Genomic DNA, 27,451 nt, shown 5'->3' with positions numbered 1-27,451 from the left:
CCTGCCCCCCCTTTTGAGGGGATTATATTAATTGGATTGACTTTGCTGATTAACTCACTTAAAGTTGACTTGATTGAAATCATGCCTACCTGAGAGCCTGGCCCTAAGGGGGTATGTTCTCTGAACCTCAGACCTTGGGGACATTCTGCTCATCGACTGCCCTCAAGTTCAGCAAACCAAAAGATTTGGGTGATGCTGGTCAATTAGCTTGGAGTAGTGTGTAGGAACCGCCTCTCCTCAGGACCCAGAGGGAGCTTTGACTCTCAGCTGGGTTCTCAGACAGGCTTGTGGTGGAGGACTTGGAAAAAGAAGGAGCAGGCCAGGCTGAGCTCTGCACTAGATAGACCTTTTCTTAACTTTGGGACCCAGGTGTTCTCTTTTTGCTAATACTTGGTATGCTTTAATAAATGCTTAATGCCTAAAACTGGTGCTAAAACTTCTAATTTATAAGTAACAAATATATTAGATACCCCAGATAATTTTCGCCAAACTTGGGACAGAAATAAGGCAACTACATATAGTTTTACTTATCACAAATTTAATTTGCTTATAATGTAGAGTGGGCAGCTAGGTGGCAGAGTAGGTACAGCTCTAGCACTTGGAGTCAGGAGGACCAGATTTCAACTCTAGCCTTTGATACTTTCTAGCTCTGTGATCCTGGGCAAGTGACTTAACCCTGTTTGCCGCAGTTCCTTTTCTGTAAAATGGACTGGAGAAGGAAATGACAAACCATTCTAATATCTTTGCCAAGAGAAACCCAAATGGGCTCATGGAAAATAAGACATGACTAAAATGGCTCAACAACAACAAAAAAGGTTTACATAGGTGAAGAATTGAGCAAGCTGGAATGACACATTGAAACTATTTTATTTTATTTTTATATTTCTACACTGGGGCAGCTAGGTGGTGGAGTGGATAGAGCTGGAGTCAGGAGGACCTGAGTTCAAATCTGGCCTCAGATATTAGATACTAGTTGTGTCACCCTGGGAAAGTTAGCCCCAACCGCCTCAAATATTGGGGACCATTTCCAGTCATTATGATGTATATCTTGTTACTAGGCCCAGATGGCTCTGGAGGAGAGAGTGAGGCTGGTATTCACTGCAAGTCATGACATCAACTCCCAATCTCACGGTCCTCTTTGAGAACAAAAAGGATAAACAACAACAACCTCACAACCAAGTGTAGAAAAACAGAAAAAGTAAATGGCTAGCTGTGTGACCTTGGGCAGTTCACTTGCCCAGTTTGCTTCAGTTTCCTTAACTGTAAAAGGGGGATAACGATGGGATTTACCTTGCAGTGCAGTTGTGGAGATCAGCCCAGGTAAAATAATACTTGTAAAGTGCTTAGCACACTACACTGCCTAACACATAGCAGGAGCTATCTAAATGCTAGCTGTTCCTTGTTATTCTTGTTTTTACTGTTATTGTTGTTAGACCTAGCGTTTTATGGTCTTTATTTCAAGACTATTTTTCCAATTAATTTTTTAAATTTAAATTAATTTTTAATCTATCTTTACATTGCCAATTACTAAATGTAATTTTTATTGCATTATGATCTGAAAAGGATACATTGTCTGAGGCTGGAAATGAACTCAGATCTCCTCATTGCAGCCCTAGGGTTCTATCCATTGTGCCACCTAACTGCCTTCTAGTTTATATAGTTCCTAGTTTAACAACATGTCTGTATAGTTTGGGGTAAATTGCTTTTTCTAATATTGCAATTTATGCCTTGAAAGTAACTAGGTGTAAGTAATATATGAGTAAGAGCTCTGACCTTGTTAAATAAATGTGAAGTTTTTGTCCAGCTTCTCTGAAATTCTTACATAAGATAAATCTAAAATAGAGCCAACTGTTTGCATAAGAACAGTACAAAAAAAAGAATATAAGGATGACACTTGATTATGTGTTCTTGAACTTGTGATGTTTAAAATCTAAATTGTGGTCACCTTAAATCAGAAGCTTCAGCTCAAGTCTAGCCTAGAGTTCCAGCCTGGTTGGGTTCTTCCTGAAGTCCTCCTCCACGAGCCTGCTTTAATCAGGAACACCCTTTCGCAAGCTGTTTGTGGAAGCTTTTTTATACATCTCGAACAGAGATGGTCCTTACACCCTGCTTCAAGGTGATTGGTTGGTGTCATCCAAATCCATTGTCTTTGAAGGTGTTCTCAAGTTGAGTTCACAGTCTAGTTTCTGAGAACAATACCTTCTTAAGGGCTAGCCAGGTGTGATTACAATCCAATTAACTTGAAGTAGGCTTAATCAGCAGTCAATCACTCTCACTTGATTCAATCAGTATAGATTAATCTACAGGTGGGTCTTTGAGTATCTGCTAAAATCCCATTATATCAGCACAAACTTAAAGCCACTTATTAGTTGTGTTTCTTTAGGCAACTCATTTTGCCTCACAGAGCCTCTGTTTCCTCATATGAGTCATAAATAGTTTGTACTACTTCCTCACAGTGTTCTTGTGGGAATCAAGAGAGTCAATGAATGGTAAGCACTATGTTAATGTAATGTATCAAGTTATTCACTATATTCCTTCTGTGCCATCCTATAGAGGCAAAGTGTTATAGTATTTAGAATTCTGCTCTTGGGTTCAAATCCTACCTGTGACAGTTACTAGCTAGCTCTTTGACTCTGGGCAAGTCCCTAGGGTCTCCCTAGGATTTGTCTACCAAGTCATAGGAATATTGCTATGTTATTGATGAATGGCATTCCTATTTCTGATTTCCTTACACTAATGAAATCACAGACCCTTAGTTGGATTTTCTCAGGTCTGTCAGCTAACAGACTTCTCTGTATTGGTTATATTAATTGAATTAATTAATATAAAATTAAACAATTTAAGATCTTTGAGGGCAGAGTCATTTTGTTTTTATTGTTTTATCCTCAGCACCTAGCTTAGTACTTAGAACAGGGTAGGTACTTCATATATAATTTTTAACTTCAGATTTGAGTACCTAGCAGTCTTAACAGCAGCTACTGAGGGATAGGAAATTGTGTTTCCTTCAATAATTCCTGCTACATGGTGGTGGGAAACTTTTGTTGGCAATCAGATTTTTTTTTGTCTTTGATATGCAACTTTCAGTGACTTTATGGTAATGAGTTCAGTGTTAAGGGTAATTGAAATTATTCTTTCAGGCCAGAAAAGGGTCACTGAATGTTCTACAGCAGTAATGCACAAATGGCCCTTTCCTCTTAGATAATCAGGTCCTAAACTGTTGACTTTTCTTGTGGCTTTTGGAATAGAAATGACTTAGAACAGGGTCAGACCTCTAGCATAGGCAGAGTAGAACTTTCAGGTTCTGTCTAATTTCTTCCTTTCTCCCTTTCTCAGGATTGAGCCATGAATAGAAAGACCTTTAATAATGATTTTTACCAACGTAGAGGTGAGGTGATATTGTTGATAAATACAACTTAACCTAATTAGATTATGAAGCAGTAGACTACTACTACTATAAATACACAGAAAATCAAACTGGCCTAAACTAATCAGTAATCCTTAATTTTAAATCCTTTTATGGAACTTTAATCTGGCATTTAATTTTATCTGACACAGTAGGCAAAAAAATGAGCTGCCTTCTATGTGTTTTTTTTTTTTTTTGGTTGGGCAATGAGGGTTAAGTGACTTGCCCAAGGTCACACAGCTAGTAAGTGTTAAGTGTCTGAGGCTGGCTTTGAACTCAGGTCCTCCTGACTCCAGGGCCTTTACTCTATCCACTGTGCCACTGCCTTCTATGTTAATGTTAACATATAATAAGGTAAAAATCATGAAAAATCTGAAAACAAATTTGGTGGTACAGACATTTAGAATATTACAATTATTAATCAATTTTGTTATTAAAAATAAGTGTTAAAATCAATAATTTTTCTTTTATTCATTGCTTTTTAAAAACTGAATAAACATTTAAGCCTGTTAAATTGTTTTCTTTTAAATACTATTTTATTTTTCCAATTACATGTAAGACAATTTTAAACATTTATTTTAAAAATAAAATTTTGAGTTCCAAATTTTCTCCATCCTTTCCTTCCCTTCTTCCCGAAGATGGTAAGCAATTTGATATAGGTTCTATATGTTCAATCATGTAAAACATATTTCTATATTATTCATGTTATGAAAGAAGAAACAGAACAAAATGAAAATAAAATATGAAAAAAAATAAAGTGAAAATAGTATGCTTCAATCTGCATTCAGACTCCCACCATTTCTTTCTCTGGATATGGATAGCATTTTCTGTCATGAGTCTTATGGAATTTTCTCAATTCATTATATTACTGAGAAGAGCTAAGTCATTCATAGTTGTACAGTGTTGCTGTTGCTATGCACAATATTCTCCTGATGCTGCTCAGTTCACTCAAAATCAATTTATGTAAGTCTTTCCAGATTTTTTTGAAATCTGTCTGCTCATCATTTCTTATAGGACAATAGTATTCCATCACACTCATATCCCACAACTTGTTCAGCCATTCCAGAATTGATGGACATCCCCATAATTTCTAATTCTTTGCCACCAGGAAAAGGGCTGCTATAAATATTTTTGTACATGTAGGCCCTTTTCTATCGTCTTTTTAGTGGTATTTTTGAGATACAATCATATTAGTGGTATTGCTGGATTAAGGAGTATGTACAGTTTGATTGTCTTTTAGGCATAGTTCCAAATTGCTCTCCAGAATGGTTAGATCATTTGGCAGCTGTACCAACAGTGCACTAGTGTCCCAGTTTTCCCACATCCCCTCCAACATTTATAGTTAATCTTTTCTGTCATATTAGTCAATTTGATAGTTGTGAGGTCATAATTCAGATTTGGTTTCATGTGCATTTCTCTAATCAATAATGATTTAGAGCATTTTTTTTCACATGATGACAAATAACTTTAATTACTTTGTCTGGAAACTGCCCATTCATATCCTTTGACCATTTATCAATTGGGGAATGACTTGTATTCTTATAAATTAGACAGAGTTCTCTATATATTTGAGAAATCATGCCTTTATCAGAGATGCTTGATTAAAAAATCATTTCCCAGCTTTCCTTGTAATCTTGGTTACATTGGTTTTGTTGACACAAATTTAAAAATGATATTTTATATACCTTGGAAAGATTTATATATTTCAAATAATTTGAAATAGAAATGATTGTGACATAATCTTAAATCACTGTAAACTCTAAATATTGTTTATTTCCTTTGAAATATAAGCTATAAAATATAAACATACTTTATATTTCTTAGAAACATGAGAAAATAATTATTAATAATGGATTTCTAGTAGGACCCAGAGATCAGTTTTTTAGTTCTTTCTCCACTCAACTCAAGAAAGTCTAGTTCTCCTTGATCTGGGACAAACCAAAGGGAAAAATTAGAAATGGAGATAGATTCTTTTGTCTACCTCTGTAAAAGGACTGATGGGATCAGACAACACCCAAATAATGTACTTTGCCTTGAACAACTTCAGTGAGGGTCTTTTGCATACTTTTCTCTGATATTATCTATACAGTTCATTTTAATGTAAACCACCTTAAAGTCATGTCAACCAATGGAATTGAATGATGCTAACCAATTAGCTTTGATCAATGTATAATGACCCACCTCTATCAAAAGAGGATAAAAACCCTTGGAAGATGCTATTAGAGCCTTTTTGGGTTTTAGTGGTCTTCTGGGTTTTCTGGGTCTTTTGAGCTTTGTTAGGTCTCCTTGAGAACATGTGCTGTCTTTCTGGGAGACAGCATGGGTCTTCTGGGGCTTTTCACCTGCTTGAGCTAATTGGCGTGTTGGGGCTCTCTTTCTGGTTTCTCTAGCACATGGCCTGAGACCATGAGAAGTTAAGGTCATACATGGTCAATTCTTTATTGGTATAATATGAATAAATTAATATAGGCTTACTTAAAAGTGGTACAGTAGCAATAGTAATTAATTTAAAAAACAGAAATAAAGTAGAATGCATAGTTTATAAAGATTTCATGTCTCATGTAAATTTAGTGTATGATAGATATTCTTCATTTTTCTCATTTTACTGGAGCATTAACTTAATTACATCTTAGTGAGGTTCAAGTGTCATCTTTCTATTCTTCATCATGCTCTTTTTATCATGTTCTTTTTTAATATATTCTTCTATGTGCAAAACCAAATTATGTGCAATTTCTTTTTTTAAAGAATTATTTTTTTAATTACTATGAAAACTATTTTTAACATTCATTAAAAAAAGTTGAATTCTGAATTCTGTCCCTCCCTAACTTATCCCATCCTTGAGAAGGGAAGCAATTTGATATAGATTATACACGTGCACTCATGCAAAACATTCCCATGTTAGAGGTGGTATTAAAGAAAACAACCAAAAATACACCAAGAAAAATAAACTGAATAAAAGTATCCTTCAATCCTGATTCAGAGTCCATCAATTCTTTCTCTGGAGGTAGATAGTACTCTTTATCATAAGTCTTTTGGAATTGTCTTAGATCCCTGTATTGTTTAAAATAGCTAAGTCATTCAGAGTTGATCACCATATAGTATTGCTGTTACTGTGTTCAGTGTGATCCTGGTTGCTTACTTCTATGTGAGATAATTTTCATGAATCTTCCTCTCATCCCTCCTCACAGTGTATTCATTTTCTTCTCTTTCCTGTCTTCATTTAAGATCATTAGTTTATTAAAGAAGCACTCCTATGTCCTGTCTAAATAAGACTTCTTCCATAATCCCTGATCATCCCTACATATTAGAATGTAAACAATTCATCCTTGTTTAGTCACTTATGATTGCTCTCTCATATTTCATTTGACTTCTGTGTTATTGTTGTTGTTTGTCCTTTGTTCTTTTTTTTTTTTTTTAGTGAGGCAATTGGGGTTAAGTGACTTGCCCAGGGTCACACAGCTAGTAAGTGTTAAGTGTCTGAGGCTGGATTTGAACTCAGGTACTCCTGACTCCAAGGCTAGTGCTCTATTCACTGTGCCATCTAGCTGTCCCGTCCTTTGTTCTTGAAGAGGACTGTGACATTGGGGTGATATCATGATTTGCACTGAATTTGATTTAAGTGAGGGAGGACTGTGCAAAGTCCCCAGCCTCATTCCCTTCTCCAGAGTCATCTGGGTCCAGGAAAACTATAGATGGCCCTGGATTTATAAGACAATTGGGGTTAAGTGACTTGTTCAGGGTCACACAGCTAGTAAGTGTCTGAGGTGAGATTTGAACTCAGGTCCTCTTGACTCCAGGGCCAGTGCTTTATCCACTCTGCCACCTAGTTGCCCCTCTGTGTTATATTGTAATGATTCTATACAGCTCTGGTATTTTTATCATAAATACTTGGAAGTCCTCTATTTCATCAAAGTTCCATTTATTGCTTAGTAGGATTATACTCTTTTTTGTTAGCTATGCAGTTCTTTTTTACAAGCTTATCTTTTGCTTTCTGCAATATAAATAGCTCAAGATTTCTCCTGCTTAATAGTAGTGACTACTGAATCTCATCTGATCCTAACTGTGACTCCTCAGTACTTTAACTCTTGTTCGTGTTCTGCTTTGAACCAGGAGTTCTGGGTTTTGCCTATAATGCTCCTGGTTTTCATTTGGGGCCTTCTTGTAGGGATTGACTTGTGATTCTTTCTACTTCCACTTTGTCCTCTGGTTCTGAGAGTTGGATTCGGGCCCATTTTGTGTTTTACTTTGAGGCTTCGATTGTAAAAGATTTAGTCTCTTATAGGTTTGTATATTGAGTGTCCCAGTGACCATGATAGTTCTTTCCAGTGAATTTCTTTGTTTGCTTATTCTTCCAGCTTTACTTTTTGATTTTGGACTTTGTGTTAGGGCCATATGAGGCCAAGATTGATCCAATTTTGTTTCATTTTGTATCCTGCTGCTGCTTTCTTTCCTTTTCTTTTATATTTATTTAGAATTTTATTTTTCCCAAATTACATGTAAAAATTTTTTTTAACATCGATTTTTAAAACTTTGTGTTCCAAATTCACTTTGTGATTTTATCAGTTTCCAGGTATTTAGTGATCATCTCTATGGTGATAACTTTTAGATTTATATATCCAACCTTATTTTCTCTCTTGAGTTCCAGTCTTGTATCAACATCTGTCCAATCTTCAGGCTATATTCAATATTATCACAAATATATAAAACTAAGAGTCATTCCTCAATGAATATGTGGTCAAAGAATATAAATAAATCATTCAGAAAAGAAGAAAAGTATTAAAGACTGTACTGAAGATTGCTTCGAATCGTGAACACCAACAAATGCAAGTTAAAATGTGTAACTTCAACATATCCAAAACAGAACTTCTTTTTCTCTTCAAACCCTTCTGAATTTGTTTCTTCCAAACTTCTCTATTAATATTGAGGGTACCACCATTCTCAAAGTCAATCAGGCTTGAAGTTACCCTTGACTTCTTATTCTCTCTCACACTCCATATCCAGTCTGTTGCCAAGGTTCTATTGGGTCTACCTTCATAATATACCTTTTATCATCCCCTTTTCTCTACTCATATAGCTAGTAACTCGAAATAAGCCCTCATCTTCTCTGGTCTAAAGAATTGCATAATTCTCTTTTTGATTCATTCTAGCTGTTCTCCACTCCCCTGTCACAGTGATCTTCCTAAAGATCAGATTTACCCTTGTCACTCTTCTAAGCCATAAACTCTTTTGCTTCTGTTCTCCATCAGAATTAACTACATAATCCTCTGGTATTTAAAACCTTTACTAACCTGATCTCTTCCTGCCTTTAAAATTTTCATGTGGCATTTTAAAAGAAAAGTACCAGGGCAAAGAAAACTGCATTAAAGAGTCATTTATGTGAATTTATGTGGCCAGTCACTTTCCTTATCTAGGCCTCAGTTTCACCATCTGTAAGCTATTCACTTAAATTTACTTAACATTTATTATGCACCTTCTTTGTGAAAGAAACTGTACTAAATGATACAAATAAGAAAAATAAAGACATTCACTGCCCTCTAGGAGCTTACAATCAAATTTAGGAAGACCATATACAAAAGGAAGCTGAAAGTGGATGAGAGGGGCACCAAGGAATACCTGGAGTGGGAGCATGCAGTTCTGTGGAATCCAAAGCAAGGAAAGTTACTGATGGAAAGTGGAGAGTAACCTGATGATTTTAATGGTCTCTCCTTTATCAATAAGTATTAAGCAATGGCATGTACCATAAAATACATTTTATTGTGGTTGTTGTTATTTTTTAACTGCTCTTGGCCATTTCCATAAGAAGCTGCTAATGAGAAGCTTTCTCTGCCAGTTCAGGTGAAACTTAGAATCTTAGAGATTGAGTGGCACATAGCCAGTATGTGACCAACTGCTGACCAACTTAGATCAACTGCTTCATTGTATTTCCTTAATAATATTATAAATAATATTAATAATGATGAGGATGATAAAGTATTATTTTTAGAGTATGTCTTTTTCCAGTTATTGAGGACTTCAAGGACAGGAGCCATATATCCTTTTTTAATTTTGTATACCCAGCACAATCTTCTGTACTGAGTTAGATGTTCACTAAATATTTGTTGCTAATGGTTTTAATAAGAAGACAATTTTTTTTCTTTTTTGGAGGGTCAATGAGGGTTAAGTGACTTGCCCAGGGTCACACAGTTAGTAAGTATCAATTGTTCTGAGGTCTGATTTGAAATCAGGTCCTCCTGAATCCAGGGCAGGTACTTTATCCACTGCGCCACCCAGCAGCCCTAAGAAGATAATTTTCACCAACTCTTTTGATCTTTTTCATTCCTCATTTGACTCTTAGGATTATAAAATTCGAGCTGGAAAGTACCTTAGGGGCCACTTAGAGAAACTTTTTCATTTTACATGTGAGGAAATTGAGCTTGAAAGAGGTTAAACGGCTTGCCCACAGTCAGAGTTACTCACTCTCTTAGTCAAGATTCATACAGAAGTTTTTCTGACCTTGAGGCCAGCTTTCCACTATTTTGTTCCACATCTTATATTATTAATAATAACTTATTATAGTTAGTATTTTAAAAGAATGTATTTTCTGTCCCCAAATATTTTGGAGGCATTTTGATCATCGGAACAATAATATTTTAGACATTTTAAAATATCCCCAGATGACATCATTTTGTAAAAGTATAGTACCTAGCACACAGTAGGTGTTTAAGAAATACTTGTTTCCCCCTTCCCTACATGCCCAGCACAGTTCTCTATGTAGAGTAGGTGCTAAATATTTGTTGTTGATAAGGAGACCATTTCTACCAACTGTTTTGAATCCCTTCTATTCTTTTAGAGTTGATAAACATTTCTCTCCAAATCACAAATTAAAGGAACACAGACTTAAATTCTATTTTAACAAAACATATTAGACAGTGATTTAGAAGAATTTAAAACCTTTTATTTCTCTCTTGCATCATACCAATTTCGGAAATAAGATTTAAAAATAAAACTGTGTTACCATGGAAAGAATACAACACTTTATTCTCCTTTTTCTTCATTCTCACTGTGCATCAGGAAGAAAAGAAGTTAGGCTAACCTTTAGTTCAGAATACTGTGTTTTTGGGAGTGGTAATAGTAATGTCTATTTTTTCTCCCCTTCCTCCTTCCTCACAGTTGTAAACATAGTTCAAGGAAAAAAAAAACATTTCAGATTTTGAAAATTTTGTAGTTTCAAGACAAATTTAGGGTTGACTGGCCATCATGCTCTATTTCTTTACTTAACAAATAAATAAAAAAAATACCAAAAAAATGAAAACCACAATTTAGTTCGGAAATTTCTTGACCATTTTTGAAATCTAGTCATTAAAAAACTTCACCATTTATAGATCTTTCAGGAATTTCATTTCTACTGTTTAGCTTTTCATTCAGGAATGTCTGATTATGTTTATTCATTTCTTAAAATCTGTAATTATATTTTGAATTCTGGGGAATTTAGTACTTTACTTGATCTTCTTAACCTTGACTTTGTTGGGGTTAAAAGAATTTAGCAGTGTCATTGTGCCAGCAGTGACTGTCACATTTACAAATACCTGAATTCCTAGATCTTGGAATTTCTCAAGGATCCTCTCTCCTCAGCAAAATTATGGCAGCTTCATTTCATGAAATCTACATTAAATAGAGTGGAGCATTTATATAAAGAACTATTTCTAGCAATGAGATTGCTAGAGTTGATAGAAATATTTTTATAGGTAATACAGGGACATGTTTCTAGACTGTACTATGTACACTATGTACAAGTTTTGAGCCAAATGACTATTTTTTTATTTTTTACTGCTTGAAATTCAAGGTGGAAGGAAGAGCTTTGAATACTTTTTTCAAATGCATTTCTCAGTTCATTGTAATAGTATAAGACCACAATACAATACGTTGACTAACAAAGGGAAAAACAAATGGTCTAGATAGAGACTTTGATCCAAATTATATCCTTCAAAACCATTTACAAAAGAGGCAAACTAAACTGTCTGTCAGATTGGCAAAGAAAGCAGAGACATCAGAAAGGGTAATAGGAATTGGACCAACAGATGTTGAACCAAATAACTTAGATGTGGTTCCTTTGCATCTGGAGTTATTTGCATACAAAGCCAACAGGAAAGTTCAAACATTTTTCTCAAAACATTGGCAGAAATAAGCCTGGAAGACAGATGGCTTTTTGATTTGATGGTTCAGTTTTTCCATCCTCCTTTCTCTTGACCAGGAAACTCCAGGACACCAGTTGGTCATCCTATTAATGTACCATGATTGTGCCAACAGTGATTTTCCATTAAAATCTGTTACATCTTAGAGATATATTAGATTTTTATTTCAACATACATGAGGTTATTAGGGAGAAATTGCTGCTATTAGAATTATATTTCTCAGAATAATTGGTCTTTATATATTATAATCAGATTAGAAAATTTTATTAATCGAATATATCTTAATGACCTGTAGTTTAGGTGAAAGATGATATAGTATTCTGTTATATGAATTGTACTAGAGAACATCAAAAAGAAGTTCCCCATTTTTTAATTTATAAAATTCAAATTCAGTTTGAATGACTTTCTCTTCAGTACTTTATGTGTATATTAGACTTGTCCTTATCTGAAGATATATCATATTTCAAAATGTGGTGTGATGTAAAGAGTGCTGGACTGGAAGTCGAGACCTGTGTTTGAGTCCTGACTATTCTATTAACTAGTTGTATGACTATGGGCAAGTTATTTAATTTATCTGGGTATTATTTTTCTCTTCTGTAAAAAGAGGGGTTAGGCTGTATATTTTACAGCTCTAAATTATGATTTTATTATATCATTAGATGATCCTTGATTCTTCTTCCTTAACTCCTTCTCTACCCCACCCCCATATCCTGTCACTTGCCATCTTTTTTCTATTCTACCTCTAGAACATCTCATACATTTCTCTCATTCTGTCCACAGAGCTTCTGTACTAGTTCAGGTCCTCATTTTCTGTTCCCTGTCTTATTATAACACTCCTAATTTATCTTTTTGCTTACAGGCTCTCCCCTCTCCAATCTGTGTTCCACAAAGCTTCTAGATTAATATTCCTTAAAACATAGATTGGGTTATGTTAAACCCTTGGCTCCCTGTTGCCTCTAGGGTAAAATATAGAAGCTCTAGCCTAACATTTAAAGATTACCACAACAAAATCCTGTTACCTTTTTAGGTTTATCTCATTACTTCACTACACATATTCTCCATTCCCTTTTGTACAATTCTCCATTTCCTGCCTCTTTGCCTTTGTACAAATGTTACCCCTTGTCTGAAATGCACTTTTTCCTCTTTCTTTGAGTCCGTACCTTCCTTCAAAGCCTAGCTCAGGTACCTTCTCTGTTGTAAGACTTTTTTTGATCCCCTTCAATTAATGATCTTTCCCTTTTGACATTACTTTGTATGTTTGCATTTATTTAAATTTATGCAAGCTGTATGAATTCACACCAACAGTAGAATGTCAATTCCTTGAGGGCAAGGGCTGCTTTATTTTCATTTTGTAACCCACTGCTTACCATCATAGTTCTTGTCCATATTAAGTTTGTAATAAATGTATCTTGAATTGAATTGGATTATAAGATATCACAAATCTCCAAGCTTGAATATTGTTTCTGTTTTGTTTGCATTTCTACTTGCTAGATTTTTCCTAGATATGGTTGTCCATTTTCTGCCATTCCTAGGTCTTGCTTATCTTATAGTCCAATCACTTTTTTATTCCACATGAGACACAGCTCTACTAAACTTCCTTTCAGCTAGAAGAGAGATTAGATCTGTGTTTGTGTAAGTCCACATTTCTGTGATTACATTTGCCAATCATGATAATATCCTTTACCACTGAACTGTTTTTCTAGTTTTTGAAGTTCAGACTTTTGAAAAACATTTATTTGCCTCACATTTCTTAAGATCATATAAAGGGGAGAATTGGAATACAAGAACTCTAAAGCCCTTCTTCATTCTACATTCTATAATTCTGTGATCCTTTAGCACCTGCAGTAATACCACCTCTTTCTGACTTATAGGCTGGGATCATTTGCACAATATCATACTGGCTGTTATAGTGTATAGTGTTATAGGGTGTCATGACCTCAGGTACCAGCACATGCCAAAGAAAAGTGAGGGACTTAGATGTTATCAAGAATTCAATTTTATCATTACTGCATCAGCCCTTTGGTATGTGTTATGCCTGAAGACTCTTACCTTATTACAGTACAACCTATTTGTATGGGCTAAAATTCTAGCTATACTATCTAAAATCTAATGAGTGGCTGCCAATAAATTATAAGCTTTAGCAAGAGTATTTAAGTGTTTAAGTATTTATTAAAGAGCATTAGGATAAGAGAGAAAGGTATAATTCTAACTATTTCTAAGAGACCCCATCATCTGACCCTCCATGGCGAGTGAGGTCAAGAACTAAAAGAGCCAGAAGCCCTCTGCCAGCATCCACTTCCTACTTCATGTCCTCCTCCCAGAGATGGGAGGCTCCTCAAGCTGATTGGCTGGTAGCTTTGATAGGCAGTACCCACGAGCAAACGCCACTTCCTGATGCCAAAGAACTGACCATATGGCTTGCCCTCATAGGCCTTCTCCTCATGGCAGAGCTTTTCTATAGTAGCTCTCCAGCAGGTGGCGTCATTCCAATCGTTACACATTACGGGAAACATTTCCCAGGGACACACAGAACACAGGAGAAAACAAACAGAAAAACATAGGAAAAAACACTTGTTTAATCAGATTTCCCCAGAACTCTTGTTGGGGTTAATTTTCATTCCCACTTTGCAACACTGCTTGATCATGAGGAAAGTCCACTTGATTATATTTCTCCTTTTCATTACAATTTCTCCAGTCCTGATGCAGTTTCAGCTAGGATATTTGGATTTGGGATGTTAATCTTTTTTTCTGTGACAACAAGGAAAGATTATTTAAAATTAGTCAGCAGTTCAACCATTTTCTTGACTAACATTCATAGGAGGCTACACTACTAATTCTCTTTTCATAGGTCAATGTATTATTCATGTTTTATGTATGAAAAGTAGGATAAGAAAGTTTGAGTACATAAGAATTTATACATACAAAAAAGACACTTCTACAATGTGGGCAAATTAGCAGCAACATGTTAGATAAAAATGATTTTGAGTTTTTTGATTTTATTGTTTAGAAAGCCTTAAAAAAAATTGATTCTAAAGTAGTATGTTATTTGGCTTTGGATTTGGTGGAGTAAATCTCCAAATGAGGAACTAAAAGTTTGTACCTGTTATTAAGACATTGTACTCAATAGGCCACATAACAAATTATAGCTTTAAAAAGACATGTAAATTTGTCATAGCTGTTGTATTTACACGAACCTTCCTTAAACTCATTCTGATTCTGTATTGGCTTTTGTGATTCTACTGGCCTACAGTTAGTATATACTATATTTCTTTGTTGTCAAGTATCACTAAGGTGACAAAACAATATTTTTAGTTACAAAGCATTGTGTTTTATATATATATAGCTTTTTAGTTATAAAGCATTGTTTTTAAATTCAGATTTGAAAAAAAACTTTCATTTTTGGAATTCAGAGGAAGTTGGTGAGGTAAATCAGGTTCTAAGACTGCTTAGGTAAAGGAATATTTCACAGTTTGTGTAATAAATGGCACAGAAGTTATTTAAAATGTGTGGGGTTTTTTTTTTGGCAATTCACTCTCCTTTATTCCGTCCCCAGGCAAACTGAGGACAAAGTTCAGCAGCATCTATCCGTTCCCTGCCCCTCCAATTCACAAATACAAGAGAATGTAGACAGCAGCAAACAAGCTCCATCCCTGCTAAAGACCATGATCCCTGTAAATATTATGCCTCCAATCTCTGGAATGCTGCTGGAGACTCCTGTTAGGTTTCTATATATCAATCAGACCACAAAAATAAAACAGGATCACTTGTCCGAGTAGTGCTGGCAGTTGAAACCAAAGCTATCATGCCCACAGCTTGGGTCCCTTTAAATTGTAAGTATCAAACTAGACCAAATCCTATTGTGACTGGGGGAAGTGGCAGAGCTTCAGAGACATAGTCAGAGAAGAGTAGCTCAAGTTCCTAATGCACAGCCCCTATTCTGCATCAGATGGGCTACACGGATCATCAGGTAAAGTGGTGGTGCAAAGCTTATTCGAATCAGACTATCTGTCAGAGGTGGAGGCCGGTGAACAAAAAGGTTCCTTATCTGTATTGTCAGTTCAATGACACAACATGGTATCAATAGTTTCTCCACCTATACTGTAAGATATCAAAGCCAGTACTTCCATTTGAAGAAGGTTCCTAGTCTGTCTGTGCACCAGTTAAGGTGAGTCTTCTTGGCACACAAGGCAAAGCCCCACCTCCAGATGTCTCAGTGGTTGTTGCACTGGTTGATGATGAGCCCTTATCTTGCAAACAGTGAGTGGGAGAGGGAAGGAGCATCCAGGCCACCTGGGCTAATTAGATAGAAGGGTGTACAGGAAGAAACCTCATTCATGAGGCCGATTCACCATGACCTCACCCAGGGCCTCCAGCACCTCCCTCTTGTAGTCCTCGAAGTCACCATCGATTTGGCTAACACTCTGTTCCTCTACCACCCAAAGCTGGCAGTTGGTTTCTGTGATTAGCCGGGCATCATGACTGACGACAATTACAGCACCCTTGTATTCATTGATGGCTTCTCCCAAAGCATCAATAGACTCTATATCCAAGTTGTTGGTGGGTTCATCCAGTATGAGGACATCTGGTTCACGGCAAGCCAGCTCAGCAAACACTACTCGGGCTTTCTGTCCACCTGATAGCTTGCAGATCTGGATGGTATGGGCATGGCTCTCCAGACCAAATCGGCCCAGACACTTTCGGGCATCTTGATAAGGTAAGTTGAAGCCCCGTTGTAGGTATTCAGTGGCTGTCTCTTCCATTAGCAGCTGCTCTGCATACTGCTGGTTGAAGATTCAGTCGATGGTTCTTTCTCATCTCTCCTTGGGTCGGCATCAGCTTTCCTGTGAGCAGAAGCAGCAGAGTACTCTTCCCCACCCCATTGGGGCCTACAATGCAGATCCTTGAGTCCATGTCGATTCCAAAGTCCAGATTCTTAAAGAGTGGTTTCTGTCCCTCATAGCCAAATGTTACACCATGCAGTCCCAGCACAGGGGGGCTGAGTGGTGGGGGGTCAGGGAAAGTGAATCACACAGTGTATTCCTTTGGTCACTTCAAAAGCTCAGGTGCCTCATGTGCTTCCTCATCATGGTTCTTCCGCCGGCATTTCTGCTGCTTCCGGGTCAGGGCCTCCTTTGTTTGCTTCTCCGCCTGTTTGGTGGACTTGCCCCCAGCCTTGAGCTCTTTCAGCTTCTTTTCCTGCTTCTCATATTGCTTCAAAAGTTCTTTCTGCTTCTGCTGGTACATCTTTTTGAAGGTCATATAGTTGCCCCTATAGTAATGGAGCCTTTGGGCATCCAGGTGGATAATATCAGTACAAACATCATCTAGGAAGCCCTGGTCATGGGACACAATCAGCAATGTCTTCCGCCAGCCCTGAAGATAGTTGTTGAGCCAGATGACAGCATTGAGGTCCAGGTGGTTGGTGGGCTCATCCAACATAAGCAGTGTAGGTTCCATGAAAAGTGCCCTGGCTAAGGAGACTCTCATACACCAGCCCCCAGAAAACTTCTGTGTAGGTCGATTTTGCATCTCGGGATCAAAGCCTAGACCAGCAAGGATCCGCCGTGCTTTAGCCTCTGCCGCAGCAGCTCCCATGGCTCAAAGTTCTTCATATACCCTCTCGAGCCTCTCTGCTGCAGCATCATCTCCCTGCTCCAGCCTTCCCTGAAGCTTCTTTTCCTCTTCTAGTAGCTTCAGTCGCTTGGTGTCGGCACGAAGCACGGCCTGCACGGCTGGGGTCTCATTCTGCTACCACCTCTTGCTCACAAAGCAACACATCTATATTGTGAGGGATGCTGAGAGCTCGATTGGCAATGTGTTTGAGCAGTGTGGTCTTGCCCTTACCATTGGGTCCCACTAGCCCATAGCGGCGGCCAGCCACAATGTACAGATCTGCGTTGACGAAGAGCTCCTTGCCATGGGCTGAGATGCTGAACTTCTCCAGCTTGATGTCAGAAGCATTCTCCAGCATGGCCTGGCGGGAAGACACTTCAGCCTGGGACACTGAGAAATCATTTTCAGCAGCACTGGCTGCCTTCAGTGTGGCTACTTGTCTTTCATACTCCATCTGTTTCTTCAGCTTCTTTTTCTCCTTCTTGCTGAGGTGAGCATATGGATCATCTGCTTTGGCCTCACCCTCTTCTTCTTCATCACCTCCTTCCTCTTCTGAGCCCTGTTCTACTTTCTTGAGTTTATCCTTCCCCCATCTGGAAAGCTCCTTCTCTTTGGGTATTTCTTCTTCTTTCTCTTCATCATCCAAAGCAACAAATTTATTCTGAGGCTTTACTTTCCCTTTTGACTTCTCTTCTTTCCCCTTTCTGACCTTCTGCTCAGGTTGCTGCTCCTGGGAAACAGCCTTATTGATCCGATTTTTCTCTGGTTTGGCAGGTTTTGATGACTGTTCTTCCTCCTCTTCTTCCTCACTCTGATCTTGTATCAGGGCAGCGAACACATTACCGCCCTTGGCTTTTTTCCCACCTCGGTGTACCGGGACAGGCACTTCATCCTCCTCATCACTGGCTGGCACAGAGAGCTTCTTGAGCCTTTCCATAAGTTCCTTCTCTTCCCCATCGTCATCATCAACATCCTTCTTTCGTCGACCTTTCCTATTGTCTCGCTTTTTCTTCTGCTGCTGCTGCTGCTGCTGTTCTTTTTCTTTGACTACCTTCACTTCCTCTTCCTCCTCCCCTGCGTGCTTTTCCTCTACAGCCAATTCCTCAAAGAATGTCTTTTTGGTCTTCTTGTCCTTCTTTCCTTTCTTGACAACCTTGTCAGCAGGGCTCGCATTTTCTCGGTCTCCAATCCACTCCGGCTCCAGTGGGTGCTGCTTCCCCGCCTTCGGCATCTCGGCGACAGTTGAGACTATCTAAAATGTGTTTTAAATTGAGAATGGTAGAATGCTTTGGAAGATTAATTAGAAAAAATTTTGTACTTTAGATAGATTTTGAAATTGTCATTTAAATTTGCTTCCTATTTATAGAATTATTATGAGCCCACTATCATTTTTCATACATGAAGGATTGTATATAATATAGTCTTTTTAAAATCCGAGGTCAGGAGAAGAGAAAATGGGTCTAAGTTGAATCAGTTGTCTTGTGTCTGAAAAATATATTTCTGTTCAGCTGACCAACATTCTGTTGACAATAGGCAGAAATTAAACATTACATAAAGATTGATCTTTAAGATGCCCTTAAGGCAACTAAATCAACTGATTTTTTTTCCTCAATCTTTTTTTTTTTTTGTATCGTGTGAACATAGCCAAAGTTAAGCTTAAGAAAAAAGTTACTGATAGTGTAAACCATTTATTTTTTCTAGTCAAAAGCCATTTGTTGAGTCCTATCATGTGCTCATTACCTTAAAAAAAGAACCATGGAAGGATTCTTACATTTTTATCTTCAATCAAAAGATAATACTTTATTCTGATCAACAATATGTGCTTGGACAGATCACTTTCCCTTTATAAACCTCATTTTTTCACCTCCAGAGTAAAGTGATCAAACTTTGGGGTGCCTTACAATTTTCATATGATTTTATTTTAAAAGAAATCTACTAGGAAGTTTTTTTTGGGTAATTTATTCTCTAATTTATTTCTTGTGGGCTTTAGGGAGACTATAAAATGTCAATTTTTCTTAAAGCAGTAATAATAAGAATTATTTATGTATATTAGCAAAAGCATTCCAAATGATACATACAACTAATTATTTTACTAGGAAAGCTGGAAGTAAGAAATTGATCTCTTAATTTCATAAAGATGTGAACCAAATTAGACAATTTCAGAATATCCCCTTCACTCACTTTCTTCCCCACAAATGCTGCATGAATCTTCCTTTTTATATTTGTCAGATATTGACAGAAGAGTTTCTTTACTGTAGTTTTCCTTATTTTTAAGAAACTAAAAAAAAGCATAACTAAAAAAGCTAGAACAGTTTTAAAATCAAATAGCACAGGTGCCGCTAGCTGCCACAGTGGGTAGAGCACCTGCCCTGGAGTCAGGAGTACCTGAGTTCAAATCCGGCCTCAGACACTTGACACTTACTAGCTGTGTGACCCTGGGCAAGTCACTTAACCCCAATTGCCTTACCCCCCAAAATAAATAAATAAATCAAATAGTACAAAAGCAGTAGAAAATAAATAAAACATTCTTTCTACTTTTCTTTAATTAAAGTAATGAAATTGCAAAGCTTACAGTAAAATCTTCTAGCATCATGCTGCAGTGGAGTCAGGAGACCTGAGTTCAAATCATTTTGTTTCTGGGTCTCAGTTTCCTCTCCTATAAACTGAGAAGGTTGGACTAAATAGCCTCTTTAGTACTTTCAGATCTATATCTATGAAACTATGATCTATGATTTGACAAATGATATTCTAATTTGTTTTTAAGGTTTTTAGTTTGTTTGTTTTAGCGAGGCAATTGGGGTTAAGTGACTTGCCCAGGGTCACACAGCTAGCAAGTGTCAAGTGTCTGAGGCCAGATTTGAACTCGGGTCCTCCTGACTTCAGGGCCGGTCCTCTATCCACTGCACTACCTAGCTGCCCCTGTTTTTCAGGTATTTTGTAAAATTGGTTTCTTTAGAGAAAGAGAATCAATCTTTAAAAATGATTTGGGGCGATTTCTGTGTCATGTAATCAACAAAATGGAAGATGGGGCATTTTCTTAGAGCCTTTTGAACTCTCAAAACTCCTCCAAAACAGGAATTGTAAGTAACTTCAGCTGTCTCCATGATTTAGGACACCTGGAAGAAGGTCAAACAAACAAATCTATGAACTGAGCTATACTTATTTTACTCAACACCTCTCCCCCATCTCCCATGTTTCCCACAGAAAGCCCATCTGATCAATGATACAACACATATCCTGGCAACAAAACCCAACCCACACCTAGCGACTCTCTCTTGTCTCAGGGACATCCCACCTGCCGGCTTGCAGACATTTGCTTTGGTCATCACTGACAGTGTTGTGGCAGTATTTCTGCTTGCTGAGGCCCTGGCATGTGCAGCTGTTTTTACTACATCTTGGTAGAAAAGAGCAGATGTGTTTTTTGAAATAGAGTTGAACACTCCCCACAAACTACAGAAATTTACCCCATAGTACAAGTATGGCAGCTCTCTGAACTGCCCATGAAATGAGGAACAGAAGGAGAATGACAGGTCCCTGGAATAGGTTACTATGTATGTATGTATGTATGTATGTATGTATGTGTTGCATAGTCTTTGCTACACTCTACCAGGCCTTGAGAGAAAGAATTCACCATTCACCTAGGGTCAGTTCTGTCACCCAAAAGTAACTTGGGGCTGATGAACTATGAATTACACAGTGTGGGAGGAGGCTGTGATGCTGTGATATCTATCCCCAAAGGAAGCCACAATCAGAGAGGAGATAATCAGAAAGTGAGGATTGGGTACAATTAGGAGGGGGGAAAAAGCCTGAAATGACCAAGAATTATAAGAAGAAGAAAACTCAAGACCTTGAACATGTGGGTAAATCAATAGGGAAGACATTAACAAAAGGAGGAAATATGTTCTCCAGATCTAGTGAACCAGTTTAGGCACAGATATGTGAATAAATACTGAAAAACAAAGGAAAGAAATTCAACACTTGATGAGACAGAGGACCCAGGAATTTGAGGAGAATGTAGAACCACAATATGATTTTCCTTAGTGCTTCAAAAGAAAAAGGAGAATCAATTATAAGAACAAACTTTATAGCCTGTACAGCAAAAATAATGGGCAGAATAGATAAACTGGAATCTAAATTGGCAAATCTCACCAAATAAACAAAAGGAAAAAAAAGATCAGGAATACAAATCTACAGAAATGAAGGCCAATCTAGAAGAAGAGAAATACAACCACAACAACCACAACAACCACAACAACCAACAACAACCACCACCACCAACCACCACCAACCACCACCAACAACCACCACCACCAACAACCACCACCACCAACAACCACCACCACCACCACCAACCACCACCACCACCAACAACAACAACAACAACCACCACCAACAACCACCACCACCAACAACAACCAACAACCACCACAACAACAACCAACAACCACAACCACAACAACCAACAACAACCACAACAACCAACAACAACCAACAACAACCAACAACAACAACCAACAGACTCACTTTTCAGGAAAAATAGATTGACCTCAAAGACAGAATGCTGTAATTATCCAAGGATACTAGATTTCCTAGAAGAACAAACCAGGACAAAAAAAAATAATCACAATGCAGGAATAATATAAGAAGACTCCCGAGAACTTTTGAATGTTGAAAACCAAATGCCAATTGAAATGATTCATTAATTACCTCAAGAAAAAACCCAAGACAGCAAACTCTAAGACACATAGTGATTAAATTTGGTAATTCAATACAGAAACAACAAATCCTGCAAGCAATCAGGAGAAAGATATCAAAATATAAAGGAAAAAAGAATTCAAGTAACAGAAGCCTATTGTGTAACCATCAGAGAAGTGGGAATAAAATGGAATAATGTGTTCTAAAGAGCAATGGACCTCAGAATGACAGCCTGCAAATCTGAGCTTAACATAAATGAAAAAAAAGATAGCTATTCAATAATAAAGAGGCATTTGAAATGTTCCTAAGAGGGGGAAAAAAACCCAAACAGACTTAAAGAGATTATTTGCTTCTTGAATAATCCAGAGAACAGAAATGCAGGGGGAAGGAGTCTGTTCAAGTTCCCTATAGTAAGGTATCCATCTCCCTTCACAGAACATGTTTTATTCACCTGAAGGATCATTCACCAGTGGAAAATGCTCCCAACTACCAAAAAAATTATCACCATAATGATAGTGATATCAACAGTAACAGCGACAAAAGGCAAACAGAGAAACCTGTAAAAGACTTCTTTTTAAATGTACACAAGGTGACATGGGTTAAAGTGGAAGTCAGGTGAAGGTAACAGTGAAGAAATGAGCCCGGGCCATTTTAGACAGAACCTGGTGACACCTTGCCTTCAGGTAAATTAATGTTTTTTGTATGACTACATAACAGAATGCTATGGTGAATGAAAAGATGGGTGGGAGGAAGGGGAATAATATTTGATATGTGTGGGTGCATTGAGGAGAAGGTGGCTCATGTGTTCTCAAAAAGAGAAAAGCCTGCGGGAGATTAGGTGTGGAGGAAGTGTGTGAGGGAGAGTCCTTGCTTTGGTAGTAGGATGGTTTTCCCTTGACAAATGATCCTTTGAGTGGAGAAAAATGTTTTGTAAAGGGAGATGGAGAACTTCGGTGGTTTGAAAAGAACCCTTCTCCTACATTAGAAGGTGATGAGGGTGGGAGTTGAAATTCTTAGGGCCACCTGACACCTGGGAATGTGGAACCACATGAACCCAGAAAGGAGGTTTTGAGGCAAATGGAGAAAAAAAAGGTAACCAGGGAGAGAATATAGCTCAATGGTGGACTGCATAATCAGGGACCAGATAGGGAGTGGGTTCTCTGTCATGTAGCCAAGTGTTCTAGGAAATGGCTTTGGTCTGGGAATGAGGCATGCTGGAGAAAGGTGAATCCACAGTTAACCTGTGGATATACAGATATATACAGGGCAGTAGCAGAAACAGCCTAGAGTGGAGAGCTCATAAGATACCTTGGCAGTTTTGATTACATGAGGAATATAGGGAATACAAAAAGTTAGATAATTATAGGGTTCATGAACGAGAGAATGAGTGTGTAGAGTAGAAAGAAAGGATGAAGACAGTGAAAGAAATCCTCTCCAGAAAGGGGCAAAAAAAATGAATGATGATATACTTGGAAAATCCTAAGAAATCTGCAAAGATACTGAGAAAATAGCTTCAGCAGAGTTGCAGATTACAAAATAAACCCTCAAAAATCAACAGCATTTATATAAAATAACAAAATGTGAGAAGCAATAATAGAAATGGAAATCCCATTTTAAATCTGCAAAATACATAAACTGTTTCAAAATCTGCCAGTGAGGGGCAGCTAGGTGGCGCAGTGTATAGAGCACCGGCCCTGGAGTCAGGAGTACCTGAGTTCAAATATGACCTCAGACATTTGACACTTACTAGCTGTGTGACCCTGGGCAAGTCAATTAACCACAATTGCCTCACCAAAAAAAAAAAAAAAATCTGCCAGTAAAAGGCTACATAAGACTTATATATATATTTATTTATGAAGTGCTTCTTCAAAAATAAAGAATAACTTATATAGCTAAAGGAATATTCATTGTTCCTGGCTATGCTGTGTCAATATAACAAAAGTGATAATATTACCGAAGTAAATTTCTACTTTTAATGCTATACTATGCTAATGAAGTTACCAAGGACATAGTTTATAGAACTTTATAAAAATAATAGCAAGATTTATTTAAACATTTATTTTGCAGGGCAGTGAGGGTTAAGTGACTTGCCCAGGGTCACACAGCTAGTGTCAAGTGTCTGAGGCTGGATTTGAACTCAGGTCATCCTGAATCCAGGGCTGATGCTTTATCCATTGTACCACCTAGCTGTACCCCGCAAGATTCATTTAGAAAAATAGAGAATCTGGAACTGAAAATAAATTTAAAAAGTAAAAAGAAACTGAATATCAAGGGAAATGATGAAAAAAATGGGGATGAAGTTTGACTTCAGACTATATTATAAAGTAGCAGACATCAAAATCATCTGTTATAGGTTAAAAAAGGGAGATAATCAATGGAATAGACTACATAAGAGAGAATAAGAAATAATGAAACACAATAACCCAGTCTTGATAAAATAGAAAATATAAATTACCTAGAAGAAAAAGCTTCCTTATTTGATAACGCTACTGGGAAAACTGGAAGACATTTTGGAAGACAGTGGGCTCACATCAGTACCTTATACCATATTGGATAATATATATTTTTAATTTGGGGGTGGGGTGGGGCAGTGAGGGTTAAGTGACTTGCCCAAGATCACTCAGCTAGTAAGTGTAAAGTGTCTAAGGCCGTATTCAAACTCAGGTCCTCCTGAATCCAAGGCCAGTGCTTTAAACACTGTGCCACCCTGCTGCCCCTTGCATAATATATATTTAATGGATATATGTGCTTAATATTAATTATTGGACTGTAATAAAGTTAGAACAGATTATATACTGATTATAGCTATTGGTAGGAGATATATTTTTAATTTAACAAAAGATACAATTACAGTTTCAATTTAAAAGAATATATATATATATATATATATATATATGAAACTGAAAAACTGCACAGGCAAAATAAATGCATGTAGTATAAGAAGGAATGTGGTCTAATCAGAAAATTTTGTATCGAATTTTTTAAGAGTTTGGTATTCAAGATATCTGAGAGGAAAAAGACCCCTGCTCAATAATTTTCTGGAACTCAGCAGTGAAGTGTCAAAGGCTTTTTGCTTTCTTTCAAGAAAGGGCACCCACCTCTAGCAGTGATTCAGTGTGAGTGCCAAGAGTAGAAGTACACAGGCTCCTTTTGTCTTATTCCCCTAATGCATGTTAAGCCCTTTCCTCATTCACCATTGACTAGTTAGTAGAGAGTTATAATCTAAGTGTTGAAAGCTAACTAATAAGAACTCATTATTCTTTATCCTAATTTTCCATAATTATTCTTTGAGTTTTTAATCAACAGGGACATTTCTTCAGTCCTCCCTTATATAGACACAGCCTGAGAGCAGACCTAGTTGAGACTAGTTTAGGGCTACTTGAACCACATGATCTGTTGGGGGAACTGAGACCTAAGTCCTCAAACAGCTCTGGAGGAGTAAAGTTTAATCAGTACTGATTGGTTGTGTCCTGAGAGATGACCATTACTCCTTTCCTCACAATAATTAAAGAATATATAATGTGTGATATTTATATACATCATATAATATAGTTATATGTGAAATTAATAGCTATTCCTCATTATAGAACTAAAATGATATGAACAAATTGTTTTCAAAAGAATTGCAAAATAATTCACTATGTTAAAGAATATTCCAAATCATTAATGCAGGGAAATGCTAATCAAATCAATCTGAGGTTTTGCCTCACACCCTGAAAAATGGCCAACATGACAAAAAATGGCAATAATTAATGCTGGTGGCATTGTTAAAGGATAGACCTACATGATATACATATTATTGGTGGAGCTGTAAAATGAATAATTCAAAATTTTTTCTTTTAATTTTTAGAATTTTATTTTCCCAAATTACATGTAAAATACAAATTTTGAAATCTGTTTGAATTTGTGTTCCAAATCCTCTTCCTCCCTCCCTCCCCAACCCCTAGGAACTCAAGGAATTCAATATAAGCTATACATGACCAGTCATGCAAAACAACATTGGCTAGGTTGTGAAAGAAAACAGATAAAAACAAAACCTCAGATAAAGGAACTAACAAAAAAAAAAACATGGTTCAATCATCAGTTCTCTCTCCGTAGATGGATTGCATTTTTCATAAGGCCTTCAGAGTTGTCTTGGATCTTTGCATTGCTGAAAATAACAAAGTCATTCACAGCAGATCATTTTATAATATTGCTGTTATTTCGTATACAGTAAATTTCACCTTATATTAGCTCATGTAGGTCTTTCCAGGTTTTCCTGATAGCATCTGCTCATCATTTTTTAAAAATAGTAAACTACATTTATATAGTACTTTAAAGAGAGATTTCCTTACAATAAACCCATGAGGTTGATTATTGCAATAACAGTAATAGATAACTTTTATATAGTACCTTATACCTGACAAAGAATTTTCTTCACTATAACCCAAAAAAGTAAATACCATGTTTTGTCATCATTAACACCAATAATCATCTATCAATCCTCATCATCGGCGATCATCATCATCAGTCAAATCCTCATCTTCATCATTCAGTGCTCCTCATCATCAGTCAGTCTTCATCATCAACCCTCATCAATCCATTAGTCAGTCAATCCATCATCATCATCCTCATTCTTATCATCTTATATTACTCTTGCCTCTGCTTTAAAATTTTCTTCAGTTCCTATTTTTAACTGTTTCCCTCCATCCTATTTACTCCCCATGATATTTACTCTATTTTCTATCTTCTTTCACCCTATCCCTCCTCAAAAGTGTTTTGCTTTTGATTGTCCCCGCCCCCACTCTGCCATCCCTTCTTTAGCCTCTCCCTCCTTATCTCCTTCCCCTCCTAATTTCCTGCAGGGTTAGATAGATTACTCCACCCAATTGAGTGTATATGTTATTCCTTCCTTGAGCCAACTTTAATGAGAGTAAGGTCTTTGAGCCAATCCTGATGAGTGTAAGGCTCATTCACTGCCCCACTTCTCCTCTCTCTCTGCCCCCACTCCATAAGCCCTTTCCTGCTTCTCTCATGTGAGATTTCATCCCATTCTACTTCTTCCTTTCCCCTCCCTCAGTGCAATCCTCTCCCCCTTCAATTTTACGGTAAAGATGTTATCATGAAACAGCTAGATGACACAGTTGACAACGCTACCACCCTGGACCCAGGAGGACCCGAGCCCAAATATGGCCTCAGACAGAAGACACTCACCAACTCCATGACCCCAGGCATGCCACCCAACCCTGACTGCCCCCACCCCACAAAAAAAAGATAAACAAAAAATAAGTTATTTGCAGATAACCTCCCTTCATAATCAACCTGTGCCCTCTGTCTAAATAAATTTATTTCTGTCATCTACCCTAATACTGAGAAATTTCTTATGAGTTAGACATATCATATTCCTATAAAGGAATGTAAGCAGTTTAACCTTTTAACCTCCCTCTTCATTTCTTTTTCCTGTTTACCTTTTTATGCTTCTCTAGGGTCTTATATTTGAAAGTCAGATTTTTCTATTCAGTTCAGGTCTTTTAATCTTGAATACCTGAAAGTCCTCTTTGTCATTGAAGTCCCATTTTTTCCCCTGAAA

The 27,451-nt window shown here is 37.2% G+C and overlaps 2 protein-coding genes across 4 annotated transcripts in view; one reads left to right on the top strand and one right to left on the bottom strand.

Moving 5' to 3' along the window:
• The window catches only part of CCDC91 (coiled-coil domain containing 91), a 427,400-nt gene that overhangs the window by 118,123 nt on the left and 281,826 nt on the right, over positions 1-27,451 (top strand). The window lies entirely within an intron of this gene.
• On the bottom strand, positions 15,087-18,418 carry LOC122728171 (ATP-binding cassette sub-family F member 1-like). Its single transcript, XM_043966435.1, is given in 3 exon segments — positions 15,087-16,368; positions 16,370-17,316; positions 17,318-18,418. Coding segments are annotated over 3 exon segments (2,514 nt in total). The 3' UTR covers positions 15,087-15,902.

The sequence above is a fragment of the Dromiciops gliroides genome, chromosome 5, assembly GCF_019393635.1.
Source record: "Dromiciops gliroides isolate mDroGli1 chromosome 5, mDroGli1.pri, whole genome shotgun sequence".
Classification (NCBI taxonomy): Eukaryota; Metazoa; Chordata; class Mammalia; order Microbiotheria; family Microbiotheriidae; genus Dromiciops; species Dromiciops gliroides.
This window is presented reverse-complemented; position numbering and strand designations above follow the sequence as displayed.